This window comes from Crocodylus siamensis, chromosome 5 (assembly GCF_052110815.1).
Source record: "Crocodylus siamensis isolate JL-2025a chromosome 5, ASM5211081v1, whole genome shotgun sequence".
Classification (NCBI taxonomy): domain Eukaryota; kingdom Metazoa; phylum Chordata; order Crocodylia; family Crocodylidae; genus Crocodylus; species Crocodylus siamensis.
In genome coordinates this window covers 16167415-16192728 of record NC_143399.1, presented here as the reverse complement: position 1 = coordinate 16192728, position 25314 = coordinate 16167415, and the positions used below count along the sequence as shown (strand labels likewise).

Below are 25314 nucleotides of genomic sequence, written 5' to 3'. Positions count from 1 at the left end.
GATGAGCGGGTGTGGAATGAGGAGGAAGAGAACACCAGGAGGCGGAGGTGGAGGGCCTGGTGTTGAGTTTGGAAAGATGACAACACGGGTAGGAGACAGAGACTTGAGCTAAGGTGGAAAAATCCATCAAACACCACAGCTTTGGTACATTTGAGATCTATTATAAGACTTAAGCCATCGTATGCCCTTTCTTAAAATTCTTCCTTTGTTGTAAATCAGTAGCAGCAGCTAGGAAGCTGAGCCTGCTCCAGAGTCTGCTACCAGCCCCACGTGGCGGTGGGGCCTGCGGACTGACCCAGTGGGCCGAGGCCAGAGCCAGGGCCACATGGCAGATCTGGGACCCCACGCATCGCCCTGACTCCAGAGGTGCAGCAATTCCAGCTGCTACTGCTCCCCAGCCACCAAATTTTGGGGCCCTTAGGGACCCTTATTTCTCACGTATGATGTGCACTTTAATTTCCACCAGCTGGTTTGGGGGAAAAAAGCACAGGACGTATGTGAGAAAATATGGTATTTCGTCCCTGTTTTTAATCCTAAAATTGTTTTATTTTACCTTTCTTTTATAGAAAAATGGCTGCGTAAGCAACTGGAGATTGCACAATCTTTACTCTGTTGGAGGTAAATCCATCATCGGCTGATGGTAAAGCAGGTTGATAAAATTAGTAGAGATCAAATTAAAGGTAGCCTAAAGGTTTTCCCAGAACAGGAATGAACCTGGGTTTCACTAAAGCCTAAGGAATCTGTATTAAAAAGATTTCTCATTCCTCGCTCATGTTCTGGTTTCAGCCATGACAAAGTGAAAATGGCACAAGATTAATAGGTTTATTCATAGATTCACAGATGTCAGTGGCTGGAAGGGATCTCTCGAGATCATCAGGTTCAAACCCCCTGCACTTGGGCAAAAAATGAGAGCGAATGGGTATGCGAGACTTACCACTGCCTAGCTAGAATGCATCTAGCTAGCATACCCCCCCATTGGTGGGGGTATTTTCTGAATAAAGAAGTTAAAATGAGCACTGACAACAGGATTTGGTTCATTGCATCTTATTACCTCATTATCTATGACATTCTACTGCAGCTTCAGACGTATTCCAAGGTCATCAAGCAAAGATTTCCCCACACTTCACCAAGGAGGCAACTTAAGAAACTGAATAATTTAATTTCTTAAACCACCAAGATCAAGGCATTCTTTGCACTTTTGGGAAGATGGGCAACCCTTTCCCAAGCTGTTGGAACACTCTGTAACTGGAGGCATTGGTGACGTGCAGTGGGTGCACAATTGGCTAGTGGGGGTCCCCCCCGGTTGGTGATCAGCCGCTGGGGTCCCCCCCTTTCCGTTGGTGATCCTGTGCCCGCCCCAGACTCGGGAGGCACCAATCGCCCATGACCAGAGGGCTCAGGTTATGAAAAAGCCTTCCTCCTGTAGACACTGTAGGCATCCAAGACTCATACTTACCTCATCTGACAGAACTTAAATTTTATCATTTGGGAACCCACACAAAATGACTGCTTCACTTTTTCCATAAGCCAGTCTGATTTACTCAGCTACTTTCCTACACTTGTCATTATATGACAGCAGTAACGTTCTTTATACAGGAAGGACACACCACAAATGGCTTAGAATATTATTTCATCTGCTTCTTTATCTCTCCAAGGACCTCCATTGCTCCATTCCCTAGAAATAACACCTGCACTGGAATATGGTTCTAACTTGGCAACTGGCATATAGAGTAGGAAGTAAAAATGTGTTTACTTACAAAGCTAAAAAAATATTACTGTCTTAAAAAATCTCACTGACTTTAGAACGGTCATCACAGTGAATGAAGAAAGTCAAGGAGAAATGAAGACGATTAAAAAAAACAAAACAAAATGAGAAAAAGAACCTTTGGTGTGTTGAATTATAATGGAATTAAATTTAAAAATCCAGATATCATTTGCATGTTGCGGGGGTGGGTAATTATTTTGGTTGGAGGGCTGCTTAATGAGTTTTGGTGAGTTGTGGAGGGCTGCATGGGTAGCCCCACCCCTTGACAATTGCCCCACCCCCTGGTTGCTATCTTGGAACCAGAAGTCCCACCCCTAACCCCTGACCTTTGCCATTGGAAGTCCCTCTCCTTGCCACCTAAAAATACTCCTTTTGGGAGGGGGGTGTTGCCATCTTAGAACCAGAAAAAAAAATCATATACTAAGAGTTAAAACACCTACTATAACATTTTTTAATTTTATTACAAAAAATATTTTTGTCATGATTTGTGTTTGCATAGTGTATATAGAGGTGATTACATAACTCAAAAATGAATTCTTTATCATCCTCGTTAATTAGCAAAGAGTCAGGGGAGGGGCACTCTGAAGTGCTTTGGGTTAGAGTACAAGGCAGTTGATGGGAAAGGGACTTAACAGTGGGAGTCTACTACAGACCTCCCAACCAGGGTGAAGAGCTTGACCAGGAATTCTTGGGTCAGCTCACAGAGGTAGTGAAGGCTAAGGATGTGGTAGTCATGGGGGACCTGAACCTCCCGGACATCTGCTGGGAAGAGCAGTCAGCCAGGTCTGACCGCTCATGTAGGTTCTTGGCCAGAGTGCAGGACCTCCAGCTAACCCAGGAGGTGCACAGCCCCACCAGGGGGGACGCCTTGTTGGACCTAGTGCTGGCCACGGGTGATGACCTGGTGAGGGGGCTGCAGGTGCTCGACCACCTGGGCGACAGCAATCATCGCCTGCTGGAATTCACCATCCAACGCAAGGCGGCAAAGGCATGCAGTAAGGCAGCGGCCCTAGATTTTAGGAGGGCAGACTTTAACGAGCTAAGGAGGATAGTTGGAGAAGCGCTGAGGTCCCGGAGGGGAGGGGAGCCAGGTGTCCAAGGAGAGTGGTTGCTCCTTAAGGAGACGATCCTCCAAGCCCAAAGGAAGGTAATCCCAACGAGGATCAAAGGGAGCAGGAGAGCACACAAGCCTCCGTGGCTCACCAAAAGAATCCGGGAATGTCTCCTTGCTAAAAAGGAGGCTTACACCCAATGGAAAGAAGGGGTCATCACCAGGGAGGACTATTCTGTAGTTGCTCGGGGATGTAGGGGGGTAGTTAGGAAGGCCAAGGCAGAGATGGAACTGGGACTAGCATCCCAGATTAAGGACAATAAGAAGTCCTTTTTTAAATACGTAGGGCCCTTGCAGGACGCGTTGGGAAACTTGGTCGTCACAACAGACGGCAAAGCTAACATGTTTAACGATTTCTTTGCCTCCGTCTTCCTAAGTAGGGACCAGAACAGCCACCTCCCTGCTGGGCCCCCCTCGGGCCCCAGGGGAGGCACACCTGGGCCACAGGTTAGCGAGGATTTAGTTAGGGAGCTTCTGGAGGGGTTGGACGTATTCAAGTCAGCCGGCCCGGATGATCTCCACCCTAGAGTTCTAAAGGAACTGGCCGGGGTCATTGAAAGTCCCCTGGCACAACTTTATGAGCACTCGTGGTGCTCTGGTGAGGTACCAAAGGACTGGAAGAGGGTCAACGTGGTCCCCATCTTCAAAAAAGGCAGGAAGGAGGACCCGGGAAACTATAGGCCAGTTAGTCTCACCTCGATCCTAGGCAAGCTGTTCGAGAAAATTATGCTGGCACACATGCAGGAGGGGCCAGCAGGGGTCTACATGCTCAGGGGCAACCAACACGGGTTCATCAGTGGCAGGTCCTGTCAGACCAACCTAGTGGCCTTTTACAATCAGATCACCAGATCATTAGATGCAGGGGTAGCAGTGGATACAATCTTCCTGGACTTCCAGAAGGCTTTTGACACTGTCTCTCACCCTGTTCTCATTAAGAAACTGGGGGGCTGTGGTGCAGACACCCACACAGTTAAATGGGTCGCCAACTGGCTGGAGGGCCGCACCCAGAGGGTGGTAGTAGATGGGTCCTTCTCAACCTGGAGGGACGTGGGTAGTGGGGTCCCGCAGGGCTCGGTCCTCGGGCCCGCACTGTTCAACATCTTCATCAGCGATTTGGATGAGGGGGTAAAAAGCACCCTGTTCAAATTTGCTTATGACACTAAGATGTGGGGGGACGTGGGCACACTGGAAGGATGCAACAGGCTACAATCAGACCTAGACAGGTTACAAGGGTGGGCGGACGAGAATAGGATGGGTTTCAACACAGACAAGTGCAAGGCGATGCACCTCGGGAAGAACAACAGGCACCATACCTACAGGTTAGGGAACTCCCCTCTTGTCAGCACGGAGGCGGAAAGGGATCTGGGGGTCATCACTGACTCCAAGATGAACACGGGCCGGCAGTGTGGAGAGGCAGTTAGGAAGGCCAACCGCACCTTGGCATGCATCCACAGATGCATCTCGAGCAGGTCCAAGGAAGTGATCCTCCCCCTCTATGCGGCCCTGGTCAGGCCGCAGTTGGAGTACTGCTTCCAGTTCTGGGCGCCACACTTCAAGAGGGATGTCGACAGCATGGAGAGGGTCCAGAGGAGGCCACTCGTATGATCAGGGGACAGCAGGGCAGGCCTTACGAGGAGAGGCTATGGGACCTGAACCTGTTCAGCCTCCACAAGAGAAGGCTGAGGGGGGATCTTGTGGCCTGTTATAAACTAGTCAGGGGGGATCAGCAGGCATTGGGGGAGTCACTGTTTCCCCGAGCACCGCCAGGAGTGACCAGGAATAACGGTCACAAGCTGGCAGAGGGTAGGTTTAGGTTAGATATCAGGAGGTGCTACTTCACAGTCAGGGCTGCTAGGGCCTGGAACCAGCTTCCAAGAGAAGTGGTGCAGGCTCCTACCCTGGGGGTGTTTAAGAGGAGGTTAGATGAACATCTTGCTGGGGTCATTTGACCCCAGTACTCTTTCCTGCCATGGCAGGGGGTTGGACTAGATGATCTGCTCAGGTCCTTTCCGACCCTAGAAACTACAAAACTATCTTGTATATTGTTGCGGGGGTGGTTGAGGATGTGTGTGTGTGTGTGTGTTGGTGTGGTGGGGTATGTGTATGTGTGGTGGGGTGTCTATGTGTGTGGTTGGGTGTATGGTAGGGTAGAGGATGTGTGTGGAGGGTTTGTGGGGGGGTGGCTGCGTGTGCGGGCATAGGGTATGCTGGGGGTTATGTATATGCAAGGGGTTGTGGGGGAAGGGTGTGGTTGTGCGCCCTTTGTGGGGTGTGAGGGAGGGTTGGGGGTGTGTGGGGACCCCCCACACGCCCCGCATGACGCAGCAGCAGCAGGCAGGGTGCTCAGAGTGCTGGGGCCTGGCAGGATGCAGCTTCAGCTAGCACTGCCCATTGCGGCGAGGGGAGAAGTCTCCGCCAGGCCACCTGTATCGCCATGCACATGCACTCACACAGCATGGGAAGGAAGGCCCAGATGCTAGAGCCACTGAGTCTGCACAGCATGGGAGGAAAGCCCAAGGCACCTTCTCCTGGGGGACAGGGAAGGCAGCCAGATCCAGCACCTGGGACTTCCCTCCTGTGCTGTACAAGTGCAGGGGCTACATGGTGGGGAGTGTCAGCAATACAGACTGCCCAGAAGAGGCTAAGCCCTTCACTGCGATGGGCAATGCTGGCCAGAGCAGCACTTCCACCAGGCACCAGCACCTATGCCGGGCATCAATGCCCCGAGTGCCCCCACCTGCTAGGAATGCGCACCATGTGGGGGAAGAATTGGAGGGGTCCCCACATCCTCCCTCACACTCACACGCTGCCCACCCAAGCTCCACACTGCTGCCGTCCTCCCAAGTGCAGGTCTGCACAGCCCCATGCTCTGCACTCCTACCCAGCTACAGCTCTGCCCCCGCCCTGCCCCCACCCCCAGTGATCACTGATGGTACAGTTCGCATGCATTGTGTGTCAAAGAGAAGTGAATGAGCAGGGCATATTTTCCCAGTGGCACTCCCGAACACTGCAGACATGCCTTAAGAGACCAGAGCTTCCAAGTCACTGTCCAGACTTCTTTACCGTCTGAGTCTCCAGAGTCTGGAATAAACTCACCTGAGCAGTGGTGCAAGCACCTATGCTGGAAACGTTTAAGAAACGCTTGGATGCTTATCTTGCTGGGATCATCTGACCTCAGCTGGCTACCTGCCCCTTGGGCAGGGGGCTGGACCCGATGATCTTGCAAGGTCCCTTCAAGCCCTAGTGTCTACGAAATCTATGGGAAGGAGCACAAGAGCTCTTCAATAACATCAAAGCCTTTTGGGTTCCAAGTGCCAGGACTCCTACCGTCTCAAATCTGACTTTCTCCTGACTCTGGGTTATTTCTCCAAACTGTATGTCCAAAAGAGTTTGAAAAATATTTGCTGGACAAGAAGGAATTTCATTTGTGAATGGATGCATCAAACTTGAGGAGGAGTGCAAAAAATTAAGCTGTCAGCTGCTCAGCATTTTATCACAAAGCACCTCACTGCAATGAATGTTACTAGTGTGGCTCTGTCAGTAGACATGGACAGTGCAACTAAGAGACCAATAGAAATACAAGTACAGCTCCTTTTCAAACATGGCTTATAGCAGTCCAGGAAGGTCCTTTTTAATGCTAAACCTTTTTTTTCTATAAGTGATGTTAAATAACAGTATTTGGTGGAGTGGGAAAAAGTGCTGTTAATGCTGTTCCTAGAAGCACATTGTCTCAGGAAATGCTGTTTTCTGCTAACAAAGCTTTATTATAAGATTTAATATTCCTCCCCAACCTAGCTTTTTCTTTTCTTTGTACTTAGATGAAGTTGATTAATAAAATCTTCAAACAACACAAATAAGTCTGCATATCCCTTACAACTTTTCTCGCAAGAACCACTGCACCAAGACAGGAGAGCTTATTGTCTGTCTGCACACTGGAATATGTCAGATAAAATACATGAAAATATTCATCAAAGCCTCCGTTGGCTCCATTCTGTGAGCCAAATCTTGTGCTTGGCCAGAGTTCAGTGTATGTCCTCTAGATCTGTTAGTGCGTCTGGGTGCAGAATTTAGCCCAGCTGCATTAGTTACGAACCTACAGTGATCCAAAATGAGAAAATTTCACTGTGGATCTAACCGATACTAGAAAAGCACATGTGTTCAATAAATTCTGTTAGGATTTTGCCTCATGATTCCCATTAAAGCCTATGGGAGATGCATGGCTATGGTGGAACACAAGGATAATTCAGTGTTTAGGGCATTAGCCTAGGACTTGGCTGAATGCCCTTCTCCACTGCAGACTTTATATGGGGCCTTGGACAAGTTATGCAGCCTCTTCATTTTGCAATTTCCTATCCATAAAATGGGGATGACAGAAGTTGGTTATCATGAGGATAAATACTTAAAGACTGTGAGATGCTCAGATACTACAGACCTGTAGCTGTGTAAATGTCTTAGGTGGACAAATAAAGGAAACTGCACCTTTTAGGGATACCAAGGTATGCTTTAAAAAGTGCTGTATTCTGCTTATTCAGGGATCTTCACATAATTGTGCCCTAGCAGTACATGAAGGCCAAAGAACATACCTCTTTCCAAAATTCACACAGCCGGCACATGGGGCATTATATTGCTGTGCATGCAAAGGACAAGGGTGGAAGGAGAGGCGGTAGGAATTCCACATAGAGCGAGGTAGTGGTATATGCAGCAAAAATGCACCAGTTCAACCACTTTCCCAAGGATAAGAGTCTGACCCTTTCCCAAAAGAGAATTGAATTTGCATGACTGGCCCCCTTTGAACAGATAGTCCTGGCTCTCCCAGACCTTGGCAGGGCTAAGTAATATTTTCAGTAGGATGAAGCAATATATTAAAATGCAACATAGTTTCTGTTGGCATCAGACATTAAGGTCTTCATTTTAACACCACTACTTTATTTTTTGCACAACTATATTTATATTGGCCTTTATGAAGAAAATCCCACTTTCTACTTATGTCTGAGATCCCATGATTAATGCACAGGCTACCACACCAAATAAGGATATCCAAGTCCAGAACTCCTAAAACTTGTATTCAATTCTCATTCCAAAAAACTCTCCACAGTCGCTGAGAAATTCGACTGATACACTTTCTGCAAAAGCAGTGGTCTATTTTGTGTGGCTTGAAATGCATGATTTTCATCAGCTGATATTCTGTAGGTCACTTGATCCACTACACCAGTCTCTCATGCTGGAAGCTGTGAAAGTATTAGTGTTGAGTAGCACTGGGAACGTCAGAATGAGGATGTCAACTGAAGCAGCGCTCCTATGAATTTAATCTGTTGGCACCTGCACAAGAGAAAACCTTAATTCTTTATCAAAGTTCTTTCTTCTTTAAAGCCTACCATCTATGCTCAGAAGGGATGATTCCCTCTGCTACGCTTTGAAATGCGCAATCAAGTACATAGTTGGCTAAGCCCCACCTGGATGCTGGCCAGGGGTTGTGCATTTTCTTGTTGAAGAGAACTGTGCTGACATCCAGGCACAGACAGCCACTGTATAAAATGTGTGTTTCACTAAGAAACCCAGATGTGTTTAACTATTTCCCACTCCCCAAATAGAAAAAATTTAATCATTAGAAAATTGGGACAGTGGAAGCCTGTGGAGTTTGCTAGTTCATAAATTTAATAAACAATTTTTGACTATAAGAGAGTTGTTTGAGTTTATGAACTATTTCCCCCTTTTAATTACAGCCCAAACCCTTTTTCCCTGACATCAGCTGAACAAATCTTCAAGAGGAGACTGGACAGTCACCTTGCTGGGGTTACCTGACCCCCAGCTGTCTTTCCTGCCTGATGCAGGGGGCTGGACCTGATGATCTTCTGAGATCCCTTCCACTCCCTTACCATCTATGAATCTATGAAATGATGTATGTTAAGGATAGAAGAACCTTCCAACAGATACACTTACAAAAGTAATCGTCTTACACATGGCAATATAATTGGCTTCATTTTCAGACGTGCCCTGAGATTTTTCAGTTCATTGCAATCCAAAGAGTAATAACAGAGATAAAGTGGGTTGTTTCCTCCTTTCAAAATTTAAAATATCACAAAGAACTACAAGGCTGTGTCTGAACATCACTGCATTATTCATGTAACATTTCTGGTGTGCTAAGGTCAACATTTCACAGGGAAAGTTAAATGGGCAGCCACGTAGAATACCAGGCTCTTTTTCTAACTTGCTTTGCCATGAAACACACAGGAAGTGATTCCTATAGAGACTGCACAACCCTTCCATGCGACGTGCACATGACTTCAGGAACCTCGGCAGAGTCCGCTATATTCATGAAGGGCTTGTCTGGTTCATCCTTTTTAAGATTTTGTTTTCTTTCACACTGGAGTTAACAGAACCGCTTGCTCCTGTTTGAATTATTCCGAGGAGAACACATGGTTCCAAAAATGGAGTTACGGGACCCAGGCAGAAGCAGAAGTTTAACAAAGGACTGACTGTGGAACAGAAGCATGGTTAACAGGGTGACACCCTTGATCCGAGTAGGTCTGATTCTCCTTTCCCAGGGGCCGGTTTCATGCTCACTGAACTCCACTGTGGTAGAATCTATTCTAGTAGTATAAAATAGCTCCAAAACCATCATTAGAATTGCTCCTGATTTACTCTGGAAAGATTGAGTGCAGAATCAGAACCAGTGTGATACATGAAAAGGAAAAAAAGTGGACAAAATTGCCTGCAGAGCAAGGTGGCTGGACAATTCAACTGTGTTGTCACATCAAGATTTTTTTTTCTTATGTGAAGTCCTCTTATCTCTCATGCTCTGCTGTGCCGTGTCTCCAAAGGCTGCTGCTGTACTGAGCTGTTATGCATCTTCTCTGACTGCTGATCCATCAGAGTAGCAGTCAAACAGCTCAAAGATTAAGTGGGTGGCATGGTTCAGAGGTCCTTCAAGGATCAGACAACAAGCCAGGCCATAGAAACCCTGTAAGATTTCCAGGATGTATTGTAATAATTCATTTATGCTAAGTGCCTTTGGGAAGAGAAAGGTGACTTAGAATCTCTTTATTTAGCTGGGGATTCAGCCCAATATCTCTGCCCAGAGCCCTGCACTTAAGAGGTCTGAAACTCCTTTAGGATATAAGCAACTGGGATGAGTAGAGCTGGGAGCCTTTATAAAGCACTTTTTTCTTTCAAATTTAAAGTTCAAATCAATTCACAGGGATAATCAGCATTAAATGCAGTCACTGCTCAGACAAAATTTAGTAACTTCATCAGCGCACAGCAAAAGTACATAACAGTCCTAAACAACAGGGGATGAGAATGCAGAACGCAGGGTTTTTGACTTTCTTGGGAAATTTAGATGAACCAGGGGTATTTACCTGAATTTAATATGACCAGGACATCAGAACTACTGCAGCTACTCCTGAAAAAAATTGTTGTGACATTTTATAACTCAAGTGTCCAACCCCTCAGTTCTATGTCTCTCCTCAAGAAACAACTTCCACTAGCAGAAAAACCACTAGCTCTGGTATTCACTGAAAGAAAAGGGAGCCATGGACTAACCTGCTAGTCCCAGATGCATAATTCTGAGTCAGCTAGAAGAGGGACAACCATTTACAAATGAAAGTAGGCTTTCCTTATATCATTGGCACCCAAGAACAGTTGAGTCTTTCAAGGCAACCTAATAATCCTGGGATGCTCAGCTTCTGGCCTGTGGGCCAAATGCAGGCTCGTGGAGCCATTGCATCTGGCCCCACGGGGCTAGGCCATGTCCCCCCACTTCTGTACTGAGGTTGGGTCACACCCCCTTCCCTCCCCGCAGGGCTGGGTTGGGACCTTGCCCCCCCACAGTGCCAGGTCATGCCCATTCCCTATTGCTGGGGCAGGGCCACACCTCCTTCCACCTCCATGGTGCCATGTTAGGGTCTCCCCCCTGCATCCGTGTAGGAGCACTGCCCACATCTGGCCCACGGATGGACTGAACAATACCAATCTGGGTCACTGGGCAAAGAAGTCGGGCACCCCTGTAATTATCTGATAGGAAGTAGACTCTGGAGCTGGACATTTCAGAGGAGATAGGCTCCCAGTATTTGATAACCAGAATATCAGACAACCTAGCAATACAGCTGCAGAAAGACTAAAACAAGTGTCTGTTTCTAATTAAACAAATATACCACCCTGGGGTTCACTGCACTGGACAACATGCTCTGTGTTTCTAGAGAAGCACTTTGTGCTGCCTGGGTTCTTTTAGTTTTGTGCGTCACATCTTCAAACAACAGCCTTGACATTTGGCTACCCATTGTACATTTACTTTTCCCACTAGCTCTTCCTTATCATTTTGGTTTGATCTAAATTTTTTTCAGAGGTATTTGCTCACTTGATGGGAGGGCCATGTTTGAAAATATTACATCATTTTCTAACGTGACAAAAAGAAACAATTTTGAAGAGACTTTCTCTCTTTTCTCTCTTTCCTTTTTTCTCTCAATTGTTTGCATCTCACTTTCTTTCCCTCTAGCTGTTCTTTAGTTCCACGGAATCTAACTGCTCTCATTCAAACGGCTATTAGTCCGGAGTCAATGACTGCAGAATTGAACTGTGCTCAAGATTATTTTTTTTATTCTTGTTTATCTTTTGTTTCTCACAGGTATCTTCCCTGATTGACTCCCTTGATACATATACATCAAGTTTTACTAGGATTATTATTGAAAAAAATTGCACCGTCAAATAAAGCAGACTTTGATTATCATATCTATTTCTTTAGACATGGTTTCCACGTCATTAATTATCATGTGCTCCTTCATGAGGAGGAATCTACAATTTTCCAGGATGATGAAGGTGTGATTAAGAATTTTTGATTACAAAATTACAATTATGATATGTATATATAGTCGAAAACTCAACTACCATTAAAGAAGAGGGAGTCCCAGCTTTCCTTTCTTTTAAAATATTTCCCCTTTAAAACATTTTGTATTTGTCCTCACATATGATAAATGGACAGTGCTATATCTGAAATGACATCCTGGGTTTGTTAAGGAACAAACATTAAAATTTCAGTTTCCTAATTTGATATCTGATTCAGTGTAAATTGAAATAATTGACTGTTCTTCTGTTTACTTCAAAGAGCTTTGTATTATACCCTTAGACTTCAAAACAATCTTAATGAAGGTGGTGGGATTGTGCCCTCTTTGGTGTGATGAGGGCCTGTAGTTGAGTTCAAATTCTCTTCTTCAAAGAATTTGCTATAAATGGAAGAATTCCACAAATCTGTTTTGCTTAACGTGGTATGACAAATCTAAATGGCCACAGCACTAAACACTAGACTTTTCTTTTCTCTTAGGAACATAGGAAAGTAGGGCTGGAAGGGACCTCACCAACTCATCTAGTCCAGCCCCCTATTGAAGGCAGGAGCATCCCTGTCTAAAGCACTCCAGCCAAGTATCTATCTAACCTGCTCTTGAAAACTTCCAAGGATGGTGATTCCAAAATTTCTAATTAGCCTGTTCCTAGGCTTGATCACCCACATAGTCAGAAAGTTCCCCTTAATCTCCAACCTAAATTTCTCTTGCTGAAGCTTAAAGCCAGTGTTCCTAGTCTCGTCCACTATGGCCACCAAGAAAGGCTCATCTCCATCCTCTTGATAATAGCCCTTCAAGTATTTAAAGTTTGTTATCAAATCCCTTCATCTTTTAGTTTCCTAGCTGTTAATTTAGTTCCTCTCTTGAGACTAAATATCTCTAGTTCTTTCAGACTTTCCTCATAAGTCTTGCCTCTTAGGCCCCTAATCATTTTTGTTGCTCTGTGCTGGATACTTTCCAAACTGTTCACATCCTTCTTGAAGTGGGGGGCGGGGACGGAGGGCTGGACATGGTATTTCAGGCGAGGCCTCACCAATGCCGAACACAGCAGAGGAATCTCTCCCCTAGATCTGCAGGTGACATTCCTGTTAATACAACTTGGTATGCTCTGGGCTTTTTTGCAACAAAAGCACACTGTTGGCTCACATTCAGCATATGATCTACTGTAACCTCCAAGTCATTCTCTGAAGTACTGCAACCTAGCCAGTCATTCTCAGTCTGCATTTGTGCATACATTTATTCCTTCCCAAGTGCAGGACTTTCTCTTTGTCCTTGCTGAATCTCATCTGATTGACTGCAGACCATTTCCATAGTCTATCTAGGTCATTCTGGATCCTAGCCCTACTCTCCAGAGCGGAGGTGGGCAAAATGTGGCCCGCAGGCTGAATGTGGTCTGCCAAGCCATTCTATCCAGCCTGCAAGGCCCCTAAAAAAATGAGAAAATTAATATTAATCTGCCCTGGGCTGCCTGTCATGTGGCCCTCGATGGCTTGCCAAAACTCAGTAAGCGGCCCTCCCTGCAAAATAATTGCCCGCCCCTGCTCCAGAGCATCTGCAACTGTACCCAACTTGGTGCTGTTCACAAATTTGCTAAACACATTCTCAATTCCACTGTCCAAATCATTAATGAAGATATCAAGCAGTACCTTGAGGACCTACTCCATGATCTTTCCGGGTCCCAGGGTTAGGCTGACAGCCTCTGTAATTTAATCCTCCCTTTCTTAAGGGTGGACACTATACATTTGCCTTTTTCCAATCATCCAGGACTTTACCTGACCTCCATGAGTCCTCAAAGAGGATAGCTATTGGCTCTGAAATTACCTCAGCCAATTCCACCTGTACCCTTAGCATGCATCCCATGTCATCTTGCTCACTTAGCTAAAAGGGAGGCGCACACCCAATGGAAGGGAGGGGTCATCACCAGGGAGGATTATACTGTGGTTGCTCAGGGATGCAGGGGGGTGGTCAGGAAGGCCAAGGCAGAGATGGGACTGGGACTAGCTTCCCGGATCAAGGACAACAAGAAGTCCCTTTTTAAATACATAGGGGGCGAAAAGAAGGTTCCGGGTAACATGGGGCCCCTGCAGGACATGCTAGGAAATTTGGTCGTCACACCAGACGACAAAGCTAACATATTTAATGATTTCTTTGCCTCCATTTTCCTGAGCAGGGACCACAACAGCCACCCCTCCTCTGGGCCCCCCTCAGACCCCAGGGCAGGCGCACCTTGGCCAAGGGTTAGTGAGGATCTAGTCAGGGAACTTCTGGTCCGGACGATCTCCACCCCAGAGCGCTGAGGGAATTAGCTGCAGTCATTGCGGGACCCTTGGCATGGCTTTACGAACACTGACCCTACAAACTATGAAACTTGAAAGCATCTAGCTTCCCTAAATAATGAAGTCTCCTGAACTGCAAAAGAACACTAGCTTACTGAGATCTGGGATTTAACACAATTAAGAACACCCCCTTCAAGGCCATAAAGCTACAAGAGAAATCCTTATCAAAAACAAAAGCTCTACCTTTGCGAACAAACAAAGGAGCCTTGATGTAAGATACCTTCATAAAGACAGACAGGCAAAGACACATCTTGTGACATTCCAATAGAAGGCATCGTGGCACGTCATTCTGTAGTTGGAGGCCTTCCCCAGTTTGTAACCAGAACACTTATTCTCTGCAATACATCTAGGGTTACCTAATCATCTTTAAATACGGAACATTGATAAGCCTCAAAATTTTACACACCTAAAATTGGTTTAGTTTCTCACTTTGGTTACTACTGCATTTATTTCCGTCACCAGTTCAGCATCTCTCATGTCACTAAGACAGGTCAAGTTTCAATTAAAGTGCTGATAAATAACTTGCTACCACATAATTAGTTACCACCTTCAAATGTACATTTCATGTTTTAAAGACTGGATCTATTTAAGTATTAGGTACAATTCTCAATACATTTAGTCTGATTAATATCAGTGAAATTATTGCTGGGCACTAAGAACTACACCCAGAAGAAATTGCTTTCAAGATTGGGCTCCATCACATGTTAAAAGACACATTCTACCCATATTCCATGAGCAGCATGTATACAGAAGTCAATGGGACTGTGTAAAAGCTGAGGGTAGCACATGATCCAAAGAAAATAAATGCTGAAAATTACACAAACAGTCTAGTGTAAAAAAGAGGAGCTGACAGGACACTTTGGAAACGTACCCATGTCTTAGATAATACAGTTGTCCCAAACCGCTATACATTTAAACAGAATGTTCAACTACTACTATTGCATAAAATGACAAGTTAATGTTTAACTGCCGATATAAATACTAATAAATAAAAAACTTACGATGATCCTGGACTTGCTGTTGGTGGAGGACCTGAAAAAAGAGAGAGTAGAAATAGCAAGATTAGTTATAGAAGGGTACCTAGCAAGATATCTTAGCAAACCTTTAGAACAGAGGTGCTCAACTTCTAGCCTGCAGGCCAAAAATGCAGCCAGTGCATCTGCCCCATGGGAGTCCCTGGGGTTCAGAAATTTGGCAGAGGAGCAGCAGTGGCCATTAATACACCACCCTCTTCCCTGCCAAATTCCTAGAGCCCAGTCAGTTGGAGCTGGGCTGTACCCCTTCGCCCTGTGGGGCTGGATTTGAGCCAGGCCATGCCTCCTTCTCTGTGCAGGGCTGGGTCAAGCCCCCTTCCTTTCCCCAGGGCTGTGCCATGCCCCCTGACCTCTTCTCCACCCCACTGCCATGGGCCTGGGCCACACCCCCTTTTCCCCTGCAGTGCCAGGTTGAACCAGGATCAAGCCCCATCCCTCCTGCAGTGCTGAACCATGCCCCCTTCACCATCCCCCCCCCAGCTGACTCACATCCCTCTCCCTTTGCTCTCTCCCTGCCCTGCAAGGCCAGGCTTGGGCTGGGCTACCCCCTGCCCGCCTTTGCCTGGCTAGATAGTGCCCATGGTGTTGATCTCAGGCACTGGACTGGTCTGGCCAGCAGTCAGACTAGGCACTGCCCATCTAGCCTGCAAGGGAAAAAAGTTGAGCACCACTGATTTAGAAGATGAAAACAACTGTATATCATATTAAATATGGATTATTTATTTTAACAGATTATTCTCAGTTTCCCAAACCAGAAGACAGGGCTGTATGTGACATATGCAACAGCCATGGTTGACTAACAAATGCCACAAAAAAGAACTATTGAAAATGGCTTAAGTTCATTTGAGTGAAGGCCTGATTTGCAGCAGGGCATTCCCATTGATTCCAGTGAGTTTTGGATCAGGGCCTTATACTATGTTCACACTCTTTCGTGTCTGATTTCTGAAAATATTCGAAAGGCTATGTTTACTGGCAGGAATAGTCATGTAACACCATGCCTTAAGCCTTAAGGAATAGTTATGTAAACTAGATTTCAAATTAATGTTAAATCAGCATCTCCTTTAGAAGGCTACTGAGTGTCTGTTACAGAAATGCTACGTAAAAAAAAAGAATTCTTTTCTCTCCTCCTTTCCTTTACAAACTATCCTGAATTTCGAATCCTGATCACTGAGTAACAACTGCTTGTCAATCGGCTACCTGCCAGGAGTTATTTTCAGAAATTATTCAGTGAATGATCTAAATATAAACCAATTTGAGGCAATCTGAATTATTTATGAACCAAAAAGCCATGAAATTCATTAAATATATTATTCCTTATACATTCTTTGCCCATTTTTACAAATACTCATTAAGTCTATGTAACCTCTTCAGCTCACAGCAGTATTCTCCTCTGAAAGTGGAAGTAAAGGGAAGACATACAAAAACCTGTTTCTTGTTTGAGGTCCTCACAATTGTCAGGCCACCTCTGTAATCAATTATCTGAAGATATACTTTGGCTCAGAGAGAAAACGTGTTACTTTTTGCAACCCTTGGAAATGATACTGGTAATGCAGCTGCTATTTTTACTGTATTGAGCATTTCAATTTCAGTCTTCTCCAGGCTTCTCCTGTTTATACAAAGGGGGGTAAAAAAAGTGTCTCATGGTTGAAGATTTACAACAGTGTCTTTCTGATCTGACTGCTGGTTCAAATCTTGCTAAGGCCTGTGGGCAGACATTAAGATAATGGTACGACTGGGATCAGAGTAATTTTATGCCTCATCCCAAACGGTGTGCCTTCTGCCATGCACATCTGGATCTGCAGATCAGGTAATCTGCAGCTCTGTTCTGAACCCAGGGTTTCCCCCTGCCCCCAGCTCACTCCAGATCCAGGGCTGTCAACTCGTTGTCTGACCCAGCTCTGGAAAGTCCCAAGTCTGGTTCTGGCAGGGGCTGCAGGGCAAGGCAGGAAAGGCTGCTGGGCTCAGGGGGTGCCAGGACCTCTGCCCCCCCCGCCACACACACCTCCAATACAGTGGGGAATCTTGCAACCTTCTTTCCTGGCAGCTTATTTTTGGCATCGGGATTGAAGCTGTCCTGGTTCTGATGCTGATCCCGATACAATCTGCCGATTGTCAGCATTGGCATGGGGGTGCTGCATGTTCAATTTATGGCACCATACAAGTGAGCCACAAAGGTCTGTGGAATGTTTTTGTGGTTGGTTTGCCACTTCATGGAAAAATTGGCTGAATGTGTAACACTGTTAATATTTATGGTGAAATTCATGTATTAACTGCGCCGTAACTAATGTGTGCCAGGGCCTCAGTTAGAAAAAAGCTAAAGATTGTTAAAGGCTTTTCAATGTCCTCTGTTAAATAAGTTCCCTTGCCTAAGTCCTAGTCCCAGTAGACTCATCACAAAATCCATCCCAGCAACAGTCACAATTACCAACCATCACAGAGAAGCTTGCATTGCTGACCTCCTTGCGCTATTTTTTTCTGTGGTTTTACAAAGAACTTCTATTGCTGGTCCTGTTCATCCAGCACTTTTCCCAAGTAACATAAAAAGTTCGGGAAGGTAATTCTTACCAAATTTCACAAACAACACACCAGTCGTGGAAACGGTCTTCTTGCCGTTAGTTGCAACACACTGGAAGTAGCCTGTATCTGTAGTATCAAGGTTTCTTATTCGTAATCGAGACCCATAGCTTGTTGCACGGAAAGATATCCTTCGGGGTTCTTGAACCACTGGTGCATCATTTTTCAACCAGCGTACAGTTGGAGAAGGATTGCCGGAGACTTTACAATGCAGTTCTGCCGTCTGGCCAAGAGTGGTGGTTATGTTATTCATAGGCTCATCAAGTGTCAGGAAGTAATCTGTTAAATACACAAGGGGAGAAAAGGTGAACAATACCTTCAAACTTAGAAATGACAGATTTAAAGAAATCTCATTCTTGCCTTCTACAGGATGATGAAAGAACTCGATGTTAACAAATTTAGACTTAATGCCAAATGTAAATACTTGATAATAGACATCTCAGGAATAAAGCCACTTTTCATATCCAATAGGACTTTGTGTAGTAAAAGAAGGGATGATAAAAGTCTGTGTTCCTTTTATCAGTTTATCTTATTTGGAGAAAGGTGTTACATTTCTTGTGGTCTCCCTTTTCTCCATACAGATATGATGTCAAAAGAACTGCTGATCTAAACGCTAGTTCTGTCAGCTTTCCCCGTATCACATTGCTTTCTTTATTCAACATCGCAAACATAAGGTCATGTTTGCTCTTATTCCATACCCAAACAATTAGTGTGAGACTGTCAAACAAGCTCTGGGGCCACATCATCCAGGTGCTCTGAACTCAAACCAGAGCCAGATTTTCCAAGGGGCTCAGCTATAAATGGCATGCCTTCCATTCCTTTGAAAATCTGCCCATTTATTTTGGTGCATAGTGGGTGCCCATCTCTTCTGACAAATAGGTCCCTTTGAGTAATTCAGGCCTAGATATAAAATATCCCCCAAAGTGAAGAAAGAGTAGTTTTAAAATGAGCTTCAGAAAATGGAAAAGCATACAGTACAGGAAAAGAACAAAACCAAAAATGAAAATTAAAACTTTTTTTATTGATGCTATAAAGAATTTTACAACCACTAAGTGTTACTTTCTTTCCTTATTCTTTCTTTCTTATAGGCAAAATATGAAATGGGTGAAATGACATTTTCAGGACCTCAGGAGATGATCTTCTAAAGATGTTCTCTTTTCAAATCAGAAGCAGGTGACATTTTAAGTATAACTCTATTATCAAGAATCCTTTAATTTTGTGCCAATGGAAAATGTTAAAATCAAAATTCAGAGATATGCTGTTTTCTTGTCTGTTTGTGGACACTGGCTTCTTTCACCAAGTACTAGCATTCAAAAGTTTAGTTATCTCTCTTAAAATCAGAGGACTAGATAGATTGGGGTAATGGCAATGGACTAGACAGCCTTTCCTTTCTGCCACAGGTTCAAATCCAGCCTAGTTTTAAGTAGCTAAGTCTTGGTTGTCTTAGCTGAGGTATCACGGAAGGACAGACGCGCTGTTCTGCACTTGGGAACAGACAGTTCATCTGCAATGTACTGTCCACTCCAGAGCGGCAGAGAAAGGATCAGTCTCCACTGTTGCTCATCCAATGCCAGAATTGAATCCTCTTAATGAAAAGGAAGTCCTTGCCATAGAAACACAATCTAAAGCAACAGAGAAGTATGAGAGGAACACATTTTGATTATCATCATGTCCATTGCTATTGTTTCCAAAGGTACCCCCACTATCAGGGCCTCATTGAGCTAGGAGACAGACTAATACAGCCAAGGGAAGGATATTTGCTTAAAGGAGCTTACACTTGATCTTCCAGTTTACCTTGGAGAGGACCGCCTGGTCCATAGGTAACGAAGTTCATTGACTGGCACTGTAGAACATCTGTGCTGTCACTGCATGGAGAAGGTGTTGGGGGAGTCCAGATATTGTGCAGGGGAAATGGGAAAAGATGGGCCTCAACTGAGACCAACTCTTGTCTTTAATGTTCCCCATCAGTCAATAATGGGGAAGCAGTGACAGCTTTCTTTCAGTTCCTTCAAAGCAAGGATAAAAGCAGCCTCTGCAGATGTTGTAGGAACTGGCTGCATGCTACGGCTTTGTATATGGATATTGTGCAACTGGTTACTCACTCCAAACCTCTCTCTCTGCCTTCTCTTGTAAGTCTTATGCTACCTGCTCTCCATACTCCTCTTTCAGCTTCCCCTCTTCTCCCCATTCCTTGCTTTTCCACTTATCTAATGAACCCTCCTACGCAAATTCCTAACTAAACCACACCCATTAAAAAAAATCTACCACTAATATAATAATTGCAGTCTACCCCACTACTCACCTTACTCATGTGCCTTTCGCTACAACTACGTCTAGGCTGAGCATTAGTTCTTTGGGGCTGGGACTGACTTTTACTCTGGGTTAGTCACTACACTACACTGTAACAATGGAGAGTAATAAGGTGCATCTATGCACACTGTCTGCACCACTGAAGACGGCTTCTAGAGTGCAGGCAGGCATGAACAAGAAGGAAAAGATGACTGGATTTAGGCTTACATGCATCTAATTTACCAGAACCTTTTACATAATGACTACAAAGGGGGAGCGATTCCATAGGTGAGGGGAAATTATAAAGAAGCATGTTTCTGGACTGGGCAAACTGAGCTCAGTCCCTAGAGATCCCAGTTAGTTCTGCAGGCAAGGCCTTATATGCTATGCAAATCATCTCCGCATCCTGTACTGCAGGGCCAGAAGTATTTCCGACAGGCTATCTTAATAAACTCACTGGGAAACATAATCTAAGTCAGCTTGTACATTCTTGGGCTCTCACCACAATCTGCATTTAATAAAATCATGCTAATAGCATATAACTTCTGAATAACCACATTTAATTATCCAATATAATATTTCTATACAATGCTAATCTACATAATTCTTGATAGTATTTCAAAAGCAGCAATTTAGCTGCTTACAGCGCAAGTTGCCAGAAAGTGGAATGTTAATTTCCCTGTGAGGATCTTGCTGACAACTTTACAGACAACTTATATTATACACACAATGTTTAAGAAGCAGGACATGCAAGGGATTCAAGTAATGAAGTGGGGATGTTGAGCAGGTATCAGACTTGAGAATGGGCAAAAAAAGACCAGAAGAAATAAACAGTGATAGATAGAGTATGCTTTACAGTAAAAGCTAGGACTCCTCTAAAAATACACATGAAAATACAGTTTTTGAAGAACCAACTCAGGATTCTTAGGGTTTCTGATCCTTTTCTAAGCCATAACTCTCCCCCAGATTAGTACATAAACCCTAAAATCTGTTGAAATCAGCTTAGCTTAATCTTACATCCAAAAAGTTTGTGCCCAAACCCTAATTCAGACCAAGCTGCAAACCACTGGGAGCTCAAGCTGAGGTCTGAGATTCTAACAAAATTTAATAATCAAGTTTAACATGATTTGGTGGTTTCATAACATGACTATCTCAGAAGAACAAGGTAGTTTTGTAATAAAAATAAGGCAGAAGTGCACCAACACTTTCAAGAAATCTCATACTTGCATCTAAAACTGTGATTCTCAGCTGGGTGTTCCCATGTGGCCAGTACTGCTGCTGTTATGGGGAGAAACTGTCCTGCATGCCTCAGTTATTAGGAGCATGTTGGAGCTGTACTGAGAAGCAGCTGAAGCAGAAAAGTCTGCTGCCTGCATCATATTACCATATTGACTCAAATAGAAGATGACCCTGATTATAAGATGACCCCCAATAATTAGATTATAATTTTCCAGGTACAGAATCTAATTATTGGAGGTTTACCTTGAATTTGTCCTTCTTCCACTACTACAGCAGCGAAAATAAATATGGGGGAAATCAGGTAGTCCTTTGCTCTCTGCTTCCCCTCAACTGTTACTCCTGGCAGTCCCTTCCCCCTCCTTTTACCGTCAGACACTGCTTTCCCTGAGCACATGAAAGTGAGGAGCCAATTTGAAAACAATAATCATGACATTAAACATGGCTGTAGGAATTTGCATATACTACTCACGCACTTACTTCATCCAGAATTGATTCATGTTACCGTTTTTTAAACTGATGCAATTTTTAGCACAGGTAGTCAAAAACACACTTTTGAATAGTACTCTGGCACCTACTTATATCTAGTATAACCTATGCAAGATATTAGTTCAAAGTCAAAAGGCTTATGTCAGGGATCCTGCTTTCTGTGTTTAAAAACCCTAATTTCTCTGATAAAAAAATACAAAATTCTTTCATTAAAAAACTCCAAATCCATGTTTTGCCATGATTAAAATGAAACACCACTATATATAAAGGCATCAATTGAACACTATGTTTTATGGCTATATTTACCATTTTATAGCAATTTGGAAGCCTACCAGTACCTCAATTGTTACAATAAAATAAATTCTAAATACCTGTATATTTTGGCATTTGATTTTAGTTTTCATATCACAGAAAATCAGAGCTCCCCATGCCCCCTTTGCTCACCAGGATGTGGGTCTAGCTGTGGCTGCCCTCCTGCTGCTTTGTGGTGCTGAGCAGCCTTGATAGTGAGTGCCCCTCACTCTCAAGCAACAGCCTCCCAGCTCTGCCACTGCCCCTTACTCCTGACCCACAGTTCCCACTACCCCCCAGCCCTGCTGCTGCTCTTGACCCCCAACATGTTTCTTCCTGCCCTCAAGCCGCAGCATGTAGGGCATGGGTGCCCAACCATAGGCAATGCCATAGGCAAGGTGTTAGGGGTACTGGGGGAGGGGGCATGTGCCCCACCAGATTTGTGTACCCACAGCAGGCATATGGCTGAGTCTAGTCAGACTGGCATGGGCAGGAGCTGCTTCTGTGGCCCAGCAGGCAGGACCTGGCATGGGAGGCTGAAGCATGGTGCCGAGACCCAGGACCAGGTTAGTCACCAGGACCCCTCAGGCCAGCCATGCCACCAACAGCATAAGGACTAATGGACTGGGAGGGGTGGGGACAGGGAGAGGGTGGAACGTCCTTGTGTTGGCAGGTAAAGGGTGGCATATCCTCATGTCCTTGCATTGCCAGCTGTTTGTGTGCCGACCCATAGCTCTACCCCATCGCCATGGCCCAGCCGCCATCAAGCCCTCAAGCCACCTGTTCTGCCCCCCACCCCATTTCCCCTCTAGGGTAGAGCCACAGCCTGAGGGGAGCAACAGCGACAGTTGGGCCATGGCAGCAGCTGGCAGTGGGAGAAGGTGAGGGCAGTGCCCCCCCTCCCCAATTACTCCTCATGCTGCTGGTGGCATGCCTGGCATAGGAGTCTTGGTGTTGGTAGTGGCAATCTTGCCACCCCGCTCTGCCCTCCTGCACTGGGTCCTGCCTACTAGGCCACAGAGGTGGCTCTTGCCTGTGCTGGTCCAGCCAGTTCAGCCCCATGCCCGCTGTGGGTGCACAAATCTGTGGGGGGCACATGCCACCACCATGCCTCCTTGACATGTCACCTATGTCCCCTGCCCCCCAGACTTACCTATGGGGCAGCTGCAGGAACTGCTCTCTATGCTGTCTGGCTTCCATGATGTGTGCATGCGCACATACATGTTGCACCCCCTGCCTGTGATAATCCTCCCCCACACCCTCAGCCCCAAGCAGCCTGTTTCAAATTTTCCATGGTTTTCCATATGTTTCTCCTTTAAAGGAAAAAATCCACATTTTCTTGCAGTGAACAGAAAACCTGGATCTCTGCTTATGATTTAGCACATAGTTCACTGAGCTGTGCCCCACCAGAGTCAACAGCATTTCAAGCCATGGTGAGCCACGACATTGTGTACATTTCACCTAGAATCCTTGTGTTCCACCCTCTCTCAGCTTGGCACATATGATTAGTGTGGCCCTACCCTCAATGGTGACCCCATAACTCAGCACTGCTCAGTATGTGTGTATGCTGACTTCGACAGGTTCAGAGCATTAGTAGGGGAGGCAATGGGGGACCATGAAGGAAAGGCAAATGGGGTGCACGAAGAGTGGTCGTTGCTGAAGGGCATGATCCTTGAAGCACAAAAGAACACCGTTCCTGCAAAGAGAAAAGGTAGCAGGAGGGCTGGTAAGCCCTCCTAGCTTAATAGGGGCATTGCGGTCCTCTTAAAAAAAGAGGAAAGAGGTATATACACAGTGGAAGCTAGGGACAGTCCTCAAGGAGGACTATAGTTTAGTGGCCAGCACTTGTAGGGAAATGATCAGGAAAGCCAAGGCGGCGACTGAGTTTAGGTTAGCCACAGGAGTCAAGGACAATAAGAAGCCTTTCTTTAGGTATGTAGGAAGTAGAAGGAGAACAAATGGAAGTGTGGGACACAGCTGGTAACCAACGTTCAGGAAAAAATGGAACTCCTGAATGCCCACTTTGCTTCGGTATTTCACTAGACCATGGGGAAAGTCAAGCGAAATAAGGCTCATAGTGGGCACACTGGGCAAAGGGAAGATCCCTGAAGTTTGGAAAGCTCTTTCAGAATTTGTGGTGCAAAGGGAAGATCCCTGAAGTTTGGAAGAGGGCCAACATTGCGCCCATCTTCAAGAAGGGGAAGCGGGAGGACCTGGACAACTATAGGTCAATCAGCCTAATCTCTATCCCAGGGAAAATCCTGGAAAAGCTCATTAAAGAATCTATGTGCAATATGCTCATGGAAGGTCAGATTCTGAATGATAGCCAGCATGGCTTTGTCACGAGTAAGTCTCATCTTACCAATCTCATCTCCTTCTACGACCAGGTCTCTCACCACCTGGACATGGGGGACGAGGTAGATGTTATATACCTAGACTTTCAAAAGGCTTTTGATTTAGTATCCCATGATATCCTTGTAGGAAAATTGGAAGATTGTGGGCTCAGCTGCTCAACCATTCAGTGGATGGGAGACTGGCTACAGGGTAGGACCCAGCGAGTTCTCATGAACGAATTCACGTTGTCTTGGTGTGAAGTGGCCAGTGGTGTCCCTCAGGGGTCCATGCTTGGACTAGTGCTTTTCAATATCTTTAGCAATGATTTGGATGGGGGAGTGAAAAGCTTGCTGGCCAAGTTCATGGATGACACCAAGTTATGGGGCAGTGTGGCCATACCAGCAGAAAGGCTGCTGATACAGGCAGACCTGGGAAGGTTAGAGAGTTGGGTAGACCGGAACTAGATAAAGTGTAAGGTGGTCCATCTGGGGGCAAATAACCCTTAACATACATACAGGCTCAGTGGTGACAGCTTGACTTGCACCATGGCTGAAAGGGACCTAGGGGTAATGACTGACCATCACACGAATCGGTGCAAGGTGGTTGTCAGCAGGGTAAATAACACTCTGGCATGCATCAACCGATGCATCTTGCGTAAAACTAAGCAAGTGATGCTCCCGCTGTACTCAGCACTGGCGAGACCGCAGTCGGAGTACTGGGTCCAATTCTGGGTGCCACAGTTCAAAGATGTGGAAAAACTTGAGAAGGGTCCAGAGAAGAGCCAACTGTATGATTATGGACTTGCAAGGCAAGCCATATGAGGAAAGGCGGAGGGACCTGGGCCTCTTTAGCCTAAAGAGAAGGTTGAGAGGGGGCTTGATAGTGGCTTACTGTTCTATCAGAGGAGTGCATCAGGAGCTCAGTGAACAACTGTTCACTAGGGCACCCCTGGGGAAGACCAGGACCAATGGATATAAACTTCTGGAAGGCCGCTTCAGGCTTAATACCAGCAAAACTCCTT

At 45.4% G+C, this 25314-nt stretch overlaps 1 protein-coding gene across 2 annotated transcripts in view; it reads right to left on the bottom strand.

Moving 5' to 3' along the window:
* Nucleotides 1–25314, bottom strand: part of ROR1 (ROR family WNT receptor 1) — a 283073-nt gene that overhangs the window by 56488 nt on the left and 201271 nt on the right. Inside the window, exons 3-4 of one of the 2 annotated variants that reach the window (XM_090048648.1) lie at nucleotides 17646–17933; nucleotides 15048–15078 (exon numbers count right to left, since the gene is read on the bottom strand). In XM_090048648.1, the coding sequence (XP_089904774.1) occupies nucleotides 15048–15078; nucleotides 17646–17933 (319 nt within the window). Of the gene's footprint in view, nucleotides 1–15047; nucleotides 15079–17645; nucleotides 17934–25314 lie in introns of those variants that run through there. The other variant, XM_090048650.1, reaches the window with a different exon arrangement.